Below are 17,685 nucleotides of genomic sequence, written 5' to 3' on the forward strand. Positions count from 1 at the left end.
TCTCTTTCTCTCTCTTCTCTCTCCTCTCTCTTCTCTCTTTCTCTCTCTTCTCTCTCTCCTCTCTCTCTCTCCTCTCTCTCTTTCTCTCTCTTCTCTCTCTCTTATCTCTTTCTCTCTCTTCTTTCTCTTCTCTCTTTCTCTCTCTTCTCTCTCCTCTCTCTCTTTCTCTCTCTCTTCTCTCTTTCTCTCTTCTCTCTTTCTCTCTCTCTTCTCTCTTTCTCTCTCTCCTTCTGTTCTTCCCATGCCTATGGGTGACATCTTTCCCTCCCTTCCCTTCTCTTCTTTTGACCCTGTCTGCCTGCCTGCTTAGCTCTCTCTCATTTTTTTTTATCATTAAAAAATTTAATATATTCATTTTAGGGCTGTAATGGGGATGAGCGAGAGATGGCGAAGTCGGTGTCGGATATCATCTCTCGAACAGAGAAGGTGGTGGTGGTGGAAGGGCAAGAACCGGCAAACTTTTGGCTTGCCCTGGGCGGAAAGGCACCCTATGCTAACAGCAAGAGGTAACCGGACTCACTCCTTCCTCATGAATCCTTTCTTATCAAAAAATCCCTTTCTGGTAAGTCAGCTATCACAGGAATGGCTTTGTCAATGACAGGGTAGAGAAGTCTAATGGGGGATCTAGAGGTCAGAAATGGTCTTGTGGGATGGAAGGGTCAAGAATGGCTTCATCAATGACAAGCTCTGGAGGTCTTACAGGATCTTGAGATCAAAGCACCAGAGAAATCATGGAGCCCAACATAACTCATTTCTTACAGGGTGGAAGGACCCACGTCCAAATCCTGGCTTTAACACCGCCCGTGTTGTCTTGGGCAAGTTATCTAATTTATGTAGGCCTTTCACAGTCTGTGAAATTATGGGGTTGGACCAGGTGACCTCTACTAGACCCTTCCATCTATAAACTGAAGAAGCTCACAAAGGTTGAATTACTTTCCCAGGGCCACCTAGCTAGTGTAAAAATCAGGATTTGAATCTTCCTGAGGCTAAATTTAATGATATCCCCACTACCTCAGGCTGTTTCTTCTTGACCGATTTGGAGCCTGCATTCTCTTTCCAGGTTTTTATACTGACCCCACCATATTCTTTCTACTGAGAATGCTCTAGTGGGTAGGGAAAGAGGTTCCATTTGTAGATTGGCCCCCTGCTTGGGAGACTCTTCCCTTCCCCAATTATAAAAGGCTATTATGGGAGGACCAGCCCCTCTGGTGTGAAGGCTCACTAAGCCTTTTTCAGGGTGGCTCACCCCTCTCCAGGGTCCACCTTTTACCCATCTCTCACTTGTGGCTCCAAGAAGCCGTAGCACGAGCAGCTATCCTACCCTCCTGGCAGATGGGCTAAACCAGGTTGAGGATAACCAGCAGGTTTCTTGACTCCATCTGTGAGTTAGGGGGATGTCTACCTCAGGCATGCGAAGACTTTCCCTGGTAGAATGGGCAGAGAACAACTTGTTCCAACAGCCAGGAAGGCAGCATGATGGAGAGCTTGATCAGATATGGAAGACACCAAAGTCATCCAGTGCATCCTGGGCCACCTCCAGCCATCCATGACTTTTGTCTTGCCACTGGATTTGGGTGGCTCTGGAAGAGAAAGGGAGGCTGATGGCTTTGAGCAAGTCTGCTTCACTTCAACCCAATTCACGTACAATTCAAGACACCACTCATGGGGATGTCCTCAGTCCTCTTTCAAAAAGTGAAAGAAGAAGAGCAACACTCAGAGTGCTTGGAGAAGCCAGAATTGGCTTCCAGTCTTTGACCCGTTTCCTCCAAATATCAACCAGCCTGACAGTCCACTTGGGGTGAGGCAGGAGGTGTCACAATCTCCTTGGCAAAGGAAGTGCAGAGTTCAAGTCCCTTAGGAGATTAGATAAGCTAAAATGAGCTTCAGAAAGGGCAGGGCATTGGCCGTGTGCCTCAGCACTTTGGAGAAGTGCCTACATCAGCATCTGAGTACTAAGTCGTGGACTCTCTTCTCTGAGGGTAAGAAGAGATGCCCAACTCTTGCTCCCCTACCCAGGTCTTGGGAAGTTAAAGGGTTTAGGATTAGCCTGGAGAGGAGGTGGTTTGAGAAACGATAGAAAGTCTGCGTCTTATTAGATTGGAATCCCTGAAGGATTATTTTACTGAGAAATAGTGTGTGACCCACAATTCTCCAGTTTTAGCAGGCAAAGGGCAAGAAAGGAATGGGCTGCAATTGCAGCAGTAAGGGAGGAAGTTAGACATCAAGAAATTCCTAATAGTGAGGAGAGTGAAATACGAGGCTGGGAGGTACGGTGGCTATAGCTGGGCAAGAAATATGGAATCCTTTCTCTTGAAGGTTCCTTGTTTTTATTTCTTTTAAACCCTTACTTTGTCTTAGTATTAGTTCTAAGACAGAAGGGTGGCAAGGGCTAGGCAATAAGGATTAAGTGACTTGCCCAGGGTCACACATCTTAGAAATGTCTGAGACCAAATCTAAACCCTGGTCCTTCCTGATTCCTATCTGCTGTTACTTAGCTGCCCCTTAAAGGTTTTTTATAATAAGGGAGATATTCCTTCTCTCTATATCCCTGAAGACTTTGGGAGCCAGAGAGAGGCCATACTGGGTCTTGGTGTTCCTTTCTAATTTTGTAAAACCAATTTCATTCTCTTGTGCCCTACAGACTCCAAGAGGAAAATCTTTCCATTGCGCCACGACTCTTTGAGTGCTCCAATCAGACAGGCCGCTTCGTGGCTACAGAAATTCCCGATTTTAATCAAGATGATCTGGAAGAAGATGATGTGTTTATGCTGGATGTCTGGGACCAGGTAGGACAGATCACCTTCCCATTCAAATCTGAGTGCTTGCAGGTTTACATCACCCACTCCAATCTTAAGAACCCTGGCCAGTGCCCACGAGCCTGAGATTCAAATCTTACCTTTGCTACTTATTCCTTGTGATCTGTAAGTCACTTCTTTCTGGGTCTTAGTTTTTCTATCTGTAAAATAAGAGAGTTGGACCAGATGGTCTCTGATATCCCTTCCAGTTCCCAATCCTATGACTATAACTCTGCGGGAGTTTTTTATAGGCAAAATGAGTTAAAAGAATTGTCTTTGGTTCAAGGATCAGACCAAGGAAGACAGAACTTGTCCCATATAGCACCTTCCTATTTTAACTAATCATTCTGGTTAACTGGATGCTGAGCTCTATTGATTCTATGCTGCCAAATAATTGCAAATTCAACTATGGGTACTCCCTTGTTTGCCCCTCTCATTTATGCCTCTTATTCTCTTAACATCTCTCAGAACTCTAGTTCTTTAACTTAAAGCTTCACTGTTTAGTAGAAAAAAACACTTGATTTGGAGTGGGGCGAGTCCTGGCTCTCTAATCCTAAACACCAGACCATGGACAAGTCATCTAACTTCAGTGAGCCTCAGTTTCTTCATCTGTAAAATAGATGTAATGATAACTACCTCCAATTTATTTCACAGCATTAGTTGTGAGGATTAAGGAGATAATACATGCAAAGTATTTTATAACCTACATAAATGTCGGCAATTATAACAGTTGGCCAGCCTCTTTGGCAGCAGTTGCCCCATGGACATAATAACCTAAGTAGTTTTCAGTTATTTATATATCAAAGCAAGTGAGTTTCTGACATAAAAAAGATCACAGATTTGGAGATGAAAGAGGCCCCAAAGGTCATCTGGTCCAGCCCCATCATTAAGAAGCTGAGTCCTAGAAAGGTAAAAGCAAAGAGGGTGAAGGGGCCTTGGGGTAGGAGAAGGGTGCCAAAGGGGAAAAAAAGCAGAGGACAAGCAGCAGAGACAACAAAAATAAGTAAGTATGACTCATCTGGAACTATCCATTTCCTGGGATTGCCCATCCCAATCAACAACAGGGAAAAAACTGGATATAAGCTACATCATTTAAAAAATTCTGCATTTAGTTTTATTAATGCTTTTAATTTTTACATCCTATTCATTTCCCGAAGAAAATCCTTTTTTACATCATTCACTTACAAATGGATCCCTCTTCTTACCTAATGAGTCTTCCCTTATAATAACTATTAAAAAAAAAAACAGGTCAGAAAAAAACCAACATACCAGCTGTCTTTGGATAACATATTCAGTATTTTCCACCCACAGCTCTCCATCTCTTTAATGCAATTTTCCCATCTCTTCTCACAGCCTGAGAATTATAATTACACAGGTTCACCTTCATTTTTTGCTTTCGGATAATGTTATAATTAATTATCATTCTTTATTATCATAATTATCTGTGATAATTATCATAATTATCTGTGTTCTGTTTGCCTGATTCTGCTTCCTTCCCACTGCATTATTTCATCTAAGTCTTCTCATGATTCTCTTAATTCTTCACATCCATTGCATCTCCCAGTCCTGTAAATAGTCCAATACATCTACACACTCCAATTCTAGTACTATCTGTAGTTTTATAGTTTCCAAGAAAGTTCACAAAACTGTTTCCTTACCTTTTTCCCTCATCTCAAAGAAGTGCTTTTGCTAGCAGTGGGTGCAAAAGGGTGGCATCAAGAGCTATTTATGTTTTTTAAATTATTCATTCTGGTTGGAAGTCTAGTTTCTTTTCATTTTTAGTGGCCACCCTAAGAGGCACTGGCTGCACCCATGGATTCTCTGCATGGAAGGAGAGGTTCCTCCTAGCCCCGGGGGGAGCTAAGAGCTGGGAGAAGCTGTGGAGTTGAGGGGTGAGTTCAAGCTGGGCCTGAGGGCAAAGTGAAAAAAGGTCTGGAATTCTGAACAGGTTTTCTTTTGGATTGGGATGTACGCCAACGAGGAAGAGAAAACTGCTGCAGCGGTGATGGTGCAGGAATACCTGAAGACGCACCCCAGTGGGCGAGATCTGGAGACACCCATCGTGGTGGTGAAGCAAGGGCATGAGCCTCCCACCTTCACTGGATGGTTCATGGCCTGGGATCCTTTCAAGTGGAATGTGAGTATCCAACCCAGTATCTTGTTCTCTTCTTATGGCTCTTGGCATCAGAAAGAACCTCCCCAGGGCAGGGAGCTCATCAATAGAATTCTAAGCACGTTTAATACTCCTGCGTTCCTAGACGTATCATCCATCATTTTTACCCCTTGTGGTTTTATCCATACCAACTCCTTAAAGTACCACTTAGCAAACTTAATGGAAAGAATATTGGACTTGGAATCAACCCCTGGAATCTGAACTTGGCTTCTGGCAATTATTAGCTCTGTAACCAAGGGCAAATCCCTGCGGCTCAGTTTCTTTGTCCATAAAGTGGGAATAATACTTTCACTGCATATCTTAGAGAGTTATTGTGGGCAAAATGGTCTGTAAGCCTTACAGCACTATAGAAATGAATCATCCTTTTTATTAATTGATTAATCTGAACAATAACATATCTAATGTTGTGTCCTTGCCTGTCACCCTTCCCAAGTCAATTCCCTTTAAAATCTGCCCTCTTTGGCTCCAGCCCCACTCATTCATTTTGCTCAGCTCTCCTGGGGCCACTGACATAATACTATGCAAAGCTGGGGGGATTTATGAGCCTATTCTTCCCCATCCTTGCCTATATAATTTGACTCTTTGAGCACGAATAAGGAAAAAATGTCAAGGTCTTCAGAACCTCCCACCACGACCCACCCCTCCATGTCTCTTACCCCTCTCTGCTCCAGACACATGGTTTGTGAGAATGGAATCAAAAGCTATTGGAGAGCATCTCTCGTCTCCATCTCACCCTCTCCCTTCCCGACTCCACTTCCTCTGCCTGGGAAACCTTGCTTTTCTTCTACCCTCTGGCTGGAGTATGACCCAGACTTGTACCCATGAGAGGAAATAATCCTCCTTCCTCATTACCTTGTCTGCCCCTTCCTAGTCTCTAATTTGTTGTTTCATCATTGCCTAGAACATTAAATCTTATGAAGACATAAAGGCAGAACTGGGAAACAATAGCAACTTGAGCCAGATCACAGCTGTGAGTATGGAATTCACTTAATCATTTAATAATATTATAGTTTAATTTAACAATTTAATAATAGAATATCAAATTTATAAATTTATAAATAATATAAATATAACAAATAAATAAATGATAAAGTACATATTCTGGAAAAGGCTGTAGGCACAAAGGCAATAAATCTAAGGTAATTCAAAGGAAAACTCTTGTAGAGGATTCATTGGAACCAATTGCTATGAACAAACCTAAGTCTATTCAAGCTGAGCAATTCCTCTAGAGCAGTGATCCCCAAAGTGGGCACCATCGCCCCCTGGTGGGTGCTGCAGCGATCCAGGGAGGCAGTGATGGCCACTTTTTTTGTATTCTATTCTGAGTTCAATAAATAGTGTCATAATTTCCAGGGGGGCTAAGTAATATTTTTCTGGAAAGGGGGAGGTAGGCCAAAAAAGTTTGGGAACCACTGCTCTAGAGGGTCATCTTGCCCACGACCCTACCACTGGGCAAGGTTCTCATCAGTCCAAAAAGAGGGTGCGAAGTAGACCGCTGGGAAAGCAGCTATCACAGTGCCCTTCATTTTGATTCTTGGATATCCAATCATTTCCTCTCAGGACATTTTTACTAGTACCTGGTCTTAATTTCTCTTGCTGCAGGGTCTTTCCATTAGCCTTATGTCTTCATATTCTTTTCTCAGTAGAGATAGAGAATTGCTCTGCCCTTTTCAAACCCTTACCTGCTGTCTTAGAATCAATGCTTAGATTAGTTCTAATGTAGAAGAGCAGGAAGGACTAGGCAATAGGGGTTAAGTGACTTGCCCAGGGTCACACAGCTTAGGAGTGTCTGAGGCCAGAACCTCCCAGTCTCCTGGCCTGGCTCTCAAGCCACTGAGCCACCTGGCCGTACCCTCTTCCCCTTCAATTTTAACAAACCCTTATTTAGATTCTAGTTTTCTCATTTCTAAATGACAGGCCAACTCCTTCAAATGACCAGATAATAAATGTTTATTTGCTTGGTGCCCGGTGCTTGAGGGTATGCAATAAAAGTCTTGCCATAGTCCCTTTGCTCAAAGAGCTCACAGCTTTAATAAGTGAGATGATAATTGACAATCAACAGAAATATGTCAGAGCAATACAGCAACTGCAGATGAGAATAATAAAAAAGAAATGTGTGGTACCAATTAGAATAACCCAGGGCTCAGCATAGCCCAGGAATACCCAGGAAAGGTTGCACTTGTATGAGCAGGTTGAAGCGGGTTTCGAAAAATACAAATTTGATGGGATACAGAAATTTAAAATTGTTTGGAGCACATCTGACCTTTGTGGGTGTCACGGGGAAAGTAGGTTGCTAAACAAGAGGCAAACATTAACAACCACCGGGCTGGGAAGACCGAGTGTCTGAACCAATGAATTATTGTTTAGGAAAACCAGAGGGAGGGAAATGAATCAGGGAATGCTTTCTGGAAGAAGCAGCCTTTTAAACTGATGTTGGATTAAGTCTCAACTATGACCAAGCTGGGGTACACAGCTATTTCCTTTTCTTCCCCCACAGGAGATAACTAATCCTAAACCAGATGTGTTCAACGCTAACACTAACCTTAATCCTGGACCTCTGCCTACTTTCCCACTGGACATGCTTATGAACAAACCTGCAGAAGAACTACCTGAGGGTGTGGATCCTAGTCGGAAGGAGGTGAGGTGGGGAAGGGGGCAGGAGGCTGTTATCTGTGTTGAGGTCATTTATGCTGAGGACCAAATAACACATGTAAAGTGTTTTGCAAACCTTAAAGTGCTATATAAATGCTATTATTATTAAATGATCTCTATAGTCCCTTCTAGCTCCAAATCCCATAAGGAGAGATTATTCTATTATCTATCCATCCATCCATCCATCCATCATCTATCTCTACATAAATCCCTCTCTGTATCTATCTACCCATCCATTCATCCATCTATCTATCTGTCCATCCATCCATCCTTCTGTTGCTGGGCAAGTATGTCTGATATATTACGATTAGAGCATATGTATAGGTTTAAAAAAAAACAAACATTTTTAAAATAGACTCTAATTTAGTCCTCACAACAACCCTATGAAGTAGGCAGGGCAAGTTAGAATTCATTTTTTTAAAAACCCTTACCTTCTTAGAGTCAATACTGTGTATTGGCTCCAAGGCAGAAGAGTGATAAGGGCTACGCAATGGGGGTTAAGTGACTTGTTCAGGGTCACACAGCTAGGAAGTGTCTGAGGCCAGATTTGAACCCAGGACCTCCTGTCTTTAGGCCTGGCTCTCAATCCACTGAGCCACCCAGCTGCCCCCCTATCTTCCATCTTAAAATCAATACTGTGTATTGGTTCCAGGGCAGAAGAGTGATAAGGGGTGGGCAATTGGGTTTAAGTGACTTGCCCAGAATCACACAGCTCAGAAGTGTCTGAGGCTGGATTTGAGCCCAGGAGCTCTGGTCTCTAAGGTCTGACTCTCTATCCACTATACTATTTAGCTGCCCCCTTTAGTATTCATTCTTACAGATGTAGAAGCTGACGTCCAGAAAGGGTGACTTGCCTAAGAACACAAATCTATATTATGGTCAAGTTGGGACCTGAGGCCAGATTTGTGTTTTTTCAAGTTCATGCCACATTTTGTGCTGAAATTTAGAGATGAACCACATATGCTTAAATGGGAGTAGAAATATTGTATTCATTTTAAAAAAGAGACATTGATTGGAACTAGGGAGAAATAGAAAACAGTAGAAGTAATGTATTTGCTCTCTTTTAGAGCTTATTGTCAGTAGTATAGCTTAAAAACCACTCTTTCTGTATTAGTAACTCTTAAACCAGAAGGGGAAGGGTTAGGCAAATGGGGCTAAGTGATTTGCCCAGGATCACACAGCTAGGAAGTATCTGGATCCAAATTTGAACCCAGGTCTTCCCAAATCCATGTCTGGCACTCTATTCACTTAGCCACCCAGCTGCCCCTAGTAAAATAGTCTTAATACTTAGTGGGAGCTTTGTACATTCTTGCTGGAGATTCGAAAAGGAGGAAAGAAGGTGGCTTTTCCCCGTTTTGTTTTGAGTTCCCTTATGGCAGCAAGGAATTAAAATTAAGGATTTGACTAAAATACACGAAAATTATAAATAATATGCTGGTCGTCGATAGCTCAAGTCAAAATGACTTTCAATAGTTTTTATTTACAACATAGATGGAGAGAGGAAAAGTTGAGAAATACCAAGAGGGTAGAGAAGATATTTAGCCTATCACACTAAATATTGCTCCGGTGCTCGACTTAGCCCAACACAACCTGTAACCCTCGACCAGAATAATCTCTCTCCAGAAGTCAGGAAAGGAAAGCCAGGTATTCACGCACCCAAGCTCCCTCCAAGAGGCAGTTTGAGCTAAAAACGAGGACCTGTTGAGGATGACTGCTGAAGCTGCCTTCTACCCAGAAATTCAGGGCTTTTATAGTGATTTCTTGTTCCTTCCCCTCTTCATAAGGGCCAGTCACAGCTTTCAAATTGTCTAGCATTGCCCAGGGGGGCAGTGTCTGTGGGATCCACTTCTCATCCTCTGGAGGTATAAATTTGTATCAAAAGGATTCATTTTCCTGACTGAGTGGTTAACCACTTTAGCAAATGACTTAGTGTCTGGTGAGGTTCTAATTGGGGGACTGAAATTAGTGTTAACCAAGTGTTAATTCAAAATAGACAAAGAGAATAAAGAATTCCCTTTCATGCGGCCACTGTTTCAGAAGAATGATTCATTCACATTTTCAGAAAGATGCTGAGGTAGGAGGAGATAGGAGGGTGTGACTTATGTTCACACTTGTGCCAGTATTCAGTGAATGAGGGGTCAAAGAGGGAGTGATAGATAAGTAATCATCAGTGTGGCAGACTATCAGACCTCCTATCTGATGGAGGGTTCAGAGTACAAGAAGCTTTTTGAAGGGTACACTCAGGGCCAGCCAAGCTTGTATTCTAGAGATGGACCTCGGAAAAGAGAGACGTCTGTGAAACATTAAGTCAGGAGTTTGTACCAACAGGGGAACCCTGAGTAGACAGGCAGATGATAGGACTTTTACTCTATTTACTTTAACCTCCTCCCCCCCATCCCCCTGCCCCAGAACAACTTGATTGAGGGTTACAGAAATTTCTCCGAATTGGCACCTAGGAGATTTTTGGTGGTGGCCCCTGGGGATGGAAGAACGTGACAGGTTACATATTGACTCTGCCTTTTCAATAGCTTTAAAACACACACTGCATAATTACCAAGCCAGTCTTTCTTCTCTAGCAGGACAGGAGTGAGAGACCGAACCAAAGCTACTTTCACCAAGTTGATAATTTAGGACCAGTGTGGTATAGCAAAAAGGGCATTGGATTTAAGGTCAGAAGGCCTATTTTGGAAGCCTCACTAAATGGGTGGGATCCTAGGCAAGTCACTTCAAAGTCTTTGGGTATGTTACTTCACCAGTAAAATGAAGCTGAACAAGATAATCATTGGTTCCCTCAAATTCTAAATTTTAGCTTATATCTCCTTCAAATGTCAAGTTGATGTATTTTCTGTGTTCCTCCAAAATTTATTTTTAGTTGGACTTCCTGAGCAAGGTAGTCCTGTTACTCTGCACAAACTCTTCCTGTAAAGTAGATGTCAATATGGTTCACTTCATTTTTTATTCCTATTATCTCCATTATTGCCCACTCTGTCTTGGAAATTTGTGTGCTTTAATACTAATTGCCCGATCAAATTGAGTGAAACTATAATTGTAATCTCCTGACCCAGGCTCCCACACTCCCTATTTTCTCCATCTCTTTGGTCGAAACCCCTACTCAGGAAAGGGTTTGACTCCCTAAAGTAATTTTTTTTTTTTTTTTGGAGACTCCAGGACCAAAGCCAGAAGGCTCTTATAAATCAAGGTCCCAAGGTAGGTTGATGCAAGCTTTTCACTAGCTTGGATTGACCTTTGACTGTGAGCCAATCAGAAAAGAACTATAGAAAATTAAAACTAGAAGAGATCTTCATTGTCATTTAGCCAGACTCCCACTATCCCAGGGGCCTCTGCATAAATTTCAAGGGAGTTAACTGGGGGAAAATTACGCTTTTATTTCCACTAACTTCTGGCTGAAATGTTAGCATTTCTTTTGATTATGAACATAGGTAACATTCTGAGAGGGGGTCCTCTGGCTTCAGATTGCCACAAAAAGTTTTAAACTCCCATCTAGTCTAGTCCAATTTCCTCATTTGACAGAAAAAGAAACTGAAGTTCAGAGAGGTGACTTGCACACAGGTAATAAATAGAAACAGTATTTGAACTGAAGTCTTCTCAACTCCAGGGATCTTGCCATTTAATCAAGCTGTAATTTAGATGAGCTATAGACACATTCCCCATTTTTATGGCTTATTGTCTTGCCAGATTTTACTTTCCATTTGACTTCTACTCCATGATTCATCACAATAAAATGTGTTCCTGGGACAAATGCTGGTCATTTATCAAGGACTTTGCCCTTCTTCCTTGTTTGCTGCCCATGTGATCTGGTCTCCTGCTTTACCCACTGCTCCTCTTTACACTCAGGAACATTTGTCTGGGGAAGACTTCACTCGGGTCTTTGGGATGAGCCCAGCTGCCTTCTCTGCATTGCCACGATGGAAACAACAGAGTCTCAAGAAGGAGAAAGGGTTGTTTTGAAGAAGAGTATCTGTGTGAAGCAACATCCCTGTCTTTCTCAAGCCAGCTTTGCCAAGTTTCATTTACTATCCTTACTATGACAAATAAAGTGAAATTACTTTTCAAGTATTGAAAGGGGGAGAGAGTAATGTCCCCTCTCTTCAGTTACCTACCAACCAGTTCCTTCCAAAAGGGTCTGCCTCAGGGAAATGGCAGTCTCATTTCCGAGCTCTACAGAGGGAAGATCTGGCAATAGTCAGATTGACCTACCACTGCTTTTAATTATCTTGTCATAGGAAATAAAAGTGGCCACTCTAGATAACACTGTTAAATTCTAAGGAGGATTCCCCTTAGGGTCTCAAATTATGGCTTGTCTGATCTCAACAGTAGGTAGGTTGAGCATTTTCCAGATTTATAATTTTCACTTTAATTTTGTTTTCCACAATGGCTGGACCTAATACATTCTTGATATGCTCTTCTGGAGCAAATCCCATTTTAAGCAAATCTCAATGAACACTTAGATTAAAATGAACTTAGCCCTACTGCTATACAACCTAGATTATTTTCTCTAAATATGAGTAATGTATGATGATGCTGTTCTGGGCTTTGGGGCAGAAGGACCACAGCATCTTTTTTCCACATTTGGACCACCATCTGGAATCCAGAACCTTATGAAGGTCATAAAATTGCAAACATCACTTCTCCTCCAATAATATTTCAATTGAGTAAAGTAAAATAGGAAGAAATTGACCCTGTACTAACAAGGAGCTTAAACTATCAACTTTTCAATAACCCAGCACCTATAAAACTAAGAACGTAAGCAAAGAGCAAGAACTCTTTTCATCCCTAGGGTCCACTACAGCACCTGACATAAAATCGACCTTTAAAATATTTGTTGAATTGAGTTGAAGCTTGGTGGTAATCAAAATGACAGTTACTTTGTCCCTTCTTTCTTTCTCTCCAGAAAACTAAAAAATGTTGTCTCCACAAATGTGCCAACTGTTTTTTAAGTGATAGAATGTTGTTCTTTCCAGAAATAAAAGTCAAACCAATAGAGGGTTAATAAAGAGGCTTTAATTTCACAAAAAAAAAATCTATGTTTCATTTAAAAAGGGGAAAAAACAAGTAAGAACTTTAAGAGATACAAAGGAACAGTTCTGCTAAAACACAGATAAAGTGCCGTTCCATATAAACAGTGTAAAGAATCAGAATCAAAAAATCACCCAAAACACAAAAAACTATCCCACTAGTAATGTGGCCAAAGCTGCCGGCAAACCTGGTGGTGGATCAACCAGGCATGGTAGAGAAACCCTATTTAAACTTTTTCATACAATAAATAAACATTGTCAGGAGGCAGTGAAGTTGGTCAGGCAGGGAAATAGGGAAAGGGGTAGAAGAAAGGAGAGAAAAATCAGGGAAGAACAAGATCAAGGCAGACTTCAGTTGTGTCCATTTGTATTCTCACTCTTTGGATAGAAACAAATAGTCAACTTATTAGCCCAGAACAATCTTGTCTACCTTACTCTTTTGGGCATTTGTCTTCTACAAACTTAGTTGACTTCTCCTACCCACGTTAACCCTTCTTATGATGCTGAGCAAAGGAGATGAATCTGTACCTTTACTCCCTACACATCAGTAAGAGTCCAATGGCAAAAGGTAATGGCTTCATGTATTAGCTGTGGCATAGTTCTTTAATTGTAAAAAACGTGTTCAGACACACAGTATACATGAAAAACACTTATCCAAAAAAACAAGTAAATGAACATGGGGAGAGGGTTACTCAAGATTAGTTTATGTGATGAAAAATAATGTCTGATCAAGTAAGAAACATATGCCCCACAAAGGAGGCCAGTGAATGAATGAGCATGTAAGACACAATAAAATGTTTCTCTTGGTTATAGGATTCCCCAGGCCTGAAGTGGTTTGGTTTTTTTTGTTTGTTAAATGTACTGGATCATTTCAGTTTCACCAATAAACACATCCATATGAAAGTTATTATTTATGTGAAATAGGGAAAGATTTAAAGTGACATCAACCAATAAATCTTTAGGAGATACTTCCAAGAGGACACAGGTGAGAAAAAGACAAAGAAGGGAAAGAGTTTTATTCATTTAAAAACAGCCCATTTGGACTAAATCTCTTATGGGTGAGGTGAGTAAGGTTTACCTGCTATATTTTCTTCCTTTTAAAAATATGCTCCTCCCCACCCAAACATGCCACACCCAGCAACTGGGCATATTTGAAAAACTGCCAATTTTTCTTTCACAAACATGCACTTCAAGATAGCCTACATTATACATCTACCTATGTATAGCTATATGTGTATATAGCTATAGGTCAATAGCTATATAATGCTACCAGCAGCAGGAGAGGACAATAAGTACATTCATAAATTATTCCTCTGCCATACCTTAATGGTTAAAGCTTGTTTTTAGAAACCTTTGATCAAAGATATTGGTAAATGAACATGGCTAGGATTTGCTTTCTGGACTAATATTATACTAACTTGTACATTTCACAAGATATTTATGACACCTGAATAGCTTTTATTAGTGGTCACTAACTGGGCCTGTAATTAAGGCAGAACCTTTTCAGTAAACAAAGAATTTTGAAAATGTAAAGTAAAATAGAAAGAAAATCTGTGGATTTAGTATACTGCCCTGTTGGGACATAAATATATATACATACACATACACATACACATACACATACACATACACATACACACACACACACACACACACACACACACACACACACACACACACACACACACACACAACAAAGCCTACCTTCCAGCAGGCCAAGATTCTATTCACAGCTGCTGTAATGATGATGTTTAGATCTATGAAATTCTCCAACTCCTCAAAATACTAGGCGATAAGAACCAACATCGATTTCATTTGGTTTGTTGTTTTTCTTTTAAAAAAAAAAAACATCCCAAAGACACCATAAAGGTTGTGTGCAGAAACTAAATGCTGCCACTTATATAACGGATGGCCACAAAAAGCTTAGTATTTGCAGTAGAAATCTGGTCTTCTACAGAATAGTAGGACTCTTTCTCCCTCCACCTGTCACACATTCACCTATGATTCTGAACAAACTGGCCATGCTGTGCAAATAATAAAATATATACTATATATATATATATAATTTAAAAAATCTATAAAGCCACTTTAACCAGGAATAATCCCTCCCCTGCTACCATACTTTTCAACACAATTGAGCTGAAATTCTAATTCATAGACATGAGTTCCACATTGAACTAAATTGAGAAGTGGCTCTGAGGTGGGAGGGTGAAACAGGGAAAGAACTAATGAGGCCACTGAAATAAGGCCCACCAGAAGTAAAACAGCCCCTTTAACCTGGGGACCCATTCTTAATATGAAAGATAGAGCCCCACATACTGAGAGGGAGGAAAGACCACACCAAATTATGCTTCCAACTACATTAACTCAATTTGAGCTAACTTTTCAGGAGCCCATCTAGACAGCTTCCTTTCTTCTCCTGTGAGAATCTCCTATGCTGCTGTTCCCATCTTCCAGGCTGAGCCAAATATAAATTGTCTTCAAGTCATTCAAGTTTACTTGTAATGCTGCCCTCAACTAAGTGGGGTGGGGAACGAGAAATTGGAGAAAAGCTACAATCAGTTAACTTATTTATTCCAAGACTTGCTTTACTTTTAATTGTTTTTAAAAAAGGATTTCTTATTGAAAATGTTGCAAAACAAAACCTGTATTAAAATATGCCTTTCCCTTAGATTTCTCCTGGCCAAAATACAAAATTGATAGTTTATGAATAAAGTAGTGCGTGTGGTTTAGGGAAGGGAGCAAAATCATTTCCTGTTTGTGGTTAAGTCACAATACAAAACAATTCTTATGAGAAGCTGCACTTACAGAATAAACTGTAGAACAAAGTTGTGCCTATAATGCTGGAGGCTCTTCAAAGGAAAAGATACTCAGCTTTCCAACACCAATAATTTGGTTTATGTTTATAGATAGTGGTTAAAAAAAAAATCCATGGTTCTCCCCTGCCTGCTCCTCTCTTAAGAGGCTAATGATAACCAACCTAGATACCAATATGAAAAAGTAGTTTAAAAAAACAAAACAAAAAAACCAACCCATGTTTTATATGGTATTAAAACTGTAGTTCTGTCCCAGATTCAAACCTATAGTTCTTAACACATTTCTTTGCAATAAAGGAATGAGAAAAATATAAATGGGTGCTTTATGACACCAAGATGCAAGGGAACCTAATGATTGAGCCAAGAGAACAAAACTGATTTCTATAGAGTTCTATCTATAACAAATTAATCTTTATATGGTTCCCCAAGCTGCTTAGCCAATGTTTTGTCACTTGAGCAATTACTGAAATGTATATGTTTAATTTTTCAACCACATTTACCCACAATTCCAAGTACATAATGAATAAGGTCAATTTACTAAATTTCTTTATAATTTTTGGGACCCATCCAAATCATCCTCAGTTCAGACTAACTCAAGTCTTTTTAGGAACAGAAAATAGTTTTATATGTTTAAGCCCTACCCTACAGCTCCCAATGCACACTCAGTTTTACATTTGGGTCTGGATGAGTGGTCTGGGGTAAAGAATCACTTTTTGATCTCTTGTGTATGAGGAAGATAAGGAATCTTCCAAAGAACATCTGTGAATGGGTCCCATTCAGGGCAACATTTTTGCCCGATTTTTATATACTGCTTTGGCTAACCCCAGAAGCAACCTGCAACAGTTGATGTCTATTCTCAAGTGGAAATGACCCTAGAATAAATGAAAAGAAGCCAGTAACAAGAACAGATGCTGACTGAATAAAGGAATACACTGTGTGAATTAAAACATTTTTTTAAATGCACAAAGAGTACAATGAGCAAAAACTGTGAAGGATGATGAAAATGTTACAACACATTCCTCAGCACCAACATTTCATTTCCTAGAACTGCATGTAAACTGTAGAGGAGTTACAAACCCATGAAATAATGATAAATAACCAAAACATGCTTCATTTCAAATGACAGAAACATCCTTCTTGGAGGGAAGAACTATCATTAGTGTTTGTGGAGAGCTGGGGTTCCAGTGAACTTTACTAATGAAACATACACTCAAAGTTATAAAGTATTGCTCAAACTGCTCTTGAAGGACATAAAAAACACAAATGGCAAGTGATACAGGCGGTTTCTTCACCCATTTCCCAGTTGAATAAACTAAACCACCCTGTCACTGTCTCTGTTTCTTCTCCACACTAACTGTGCTACAAATTCTGAGCAAACAAAGTCTTGTGGCTCATTCTAACTCTTTAAGGCTCCATTCTGTCCGATATATACAAACACACACGCGCACGCATGTGCAGGGGTGTGTGTGTGTGTGTGTGTGTGTGTGTGTGAGAGTGTGTGTGTGTGTGTGTGTAGGTGTGAGCGTGAGCGTGTGTGTAGGTGTGTGTGTGTAGGTGTGTGTGTGTCTAGGTTCCTGGAACAACAGAAAGCTCCACTCTGCTCTTGGAGAGCAGGCTGATCAGCTACAGGTGTGAGGTTCAAGGATTTCCATGCATGGAGAACTTCCCTGGTTTGAAGCTTTCTATGTTTTGGTTTGGCCCTGAGCTGTTTGTCACTCCTGTGTCAGTTCTAAGTTCAGAATTCTCCTCAGGTGGAAAGAACATGAAAATGAGAGACAGCCGTGCATGTGCACACACAGATGCCCGCCTCCCCAGGAGTGGGCTCCTCACAGTGCTGGCCGGGTGGTCCGCCCAGCCTCCAGGCTAAGCAGCTGGGAGGCCTTTTCTGTTTCCAGCAGCTCATCAAAGATATCTCTAGAAGGGGAAATCAACAAAAGAGAGATCAAGTGTAAATGCAGAGCTAACTATAAGAATGACTCCTATTCTCTCAGAAAAAAACAGTCTCTCCTTTCAATTCTTACCCTGAATTTTGGGGTCTCTATAACAATTTGCTAATAGTGCCTAAACATTTTCAGACCTTGGCTAGAGCTACCGTTTTATAAAAATGAAAGGTAATCAACCCCCCACATCACAAATGATGGATGAAAGGGGTTCAGAAATCATTAAATACTTGAATTCAGAGAATTTCTCTGGCACACAGATTTTAAAAACTG

General features: G+C 40.8%; 2 protein-coding genes across 2 annotated transcripts in view; one reads left to right on the top strand and one right to left on the bottom strand.

Annotated features, from left to right (window-relative positions):
• VIL1 (villin 1) overlaps nt 1–13,192 on the top strand; it is a 27,993-nt gene extending 14,801 nt beyond the window's left edge. The window contains exons 14-19 of the mRNA XM_044667551.1: nt 361–506; nt 2,642–2,786; nt 4,744–4,932; nt 5,870–5,938; nt 7,466–7,606; nt 11,476–13,192. Coding sequence (XP_044523486.1) covers nt 361–506; nt 2,642–2,786; nt 4,744–4,932; nt 5,870–5,938; nt 7,466–7,606; nt 11,476–11,589 — 804 coding nt within the window. The 3' untranslated portion in view covers nt 11,590–13,192. The remainder of the gene's footprint in view (nt 1–360; nt 507–2,641; nt 2,787–4,743; nt 4,933–5,869; nt 5,939–7,465; nt 7,607–11,475) is intronic.
• A 3,798-nt stretch (nt 13,193–16,990) lies between these two features.
• USP37 (ubiquitin specific peptidase 37) overlaps nt 16,991–17,685 on the bottom strand; it is a 60,464-nt gene continuing 59,769 nt past the window's right edge. The window contains exon 24 of the mRNA XM_044667552.1: nt 16,991–17,386. Within this exon, the coding sequence (XP_044523487.1) occupies nt 17,299–17,386 (88 nt within the window). The 3' untranslated portion in view covers nt 16,991–17,298. The remainder of the gene's footprint in view (nt 17,387–17,685) is intronic.

The sequence above is a fragment of the Gracilinanus agilis genome, chromosome 3 (assembly GCF_016433145.1).
Source record: "Gracilinanus agilis isolate LMUSP501 chromosome 3, AgileGrace, whole genome shotgun sequence".
Taxonomy (NCBI): domain Eukaryota; kingdom Metazoa; phylum Chordata; class Mammalia; order Didelphimorphia; family Didelphidae; genus Gracilinanus; species Gracilinanus agilis.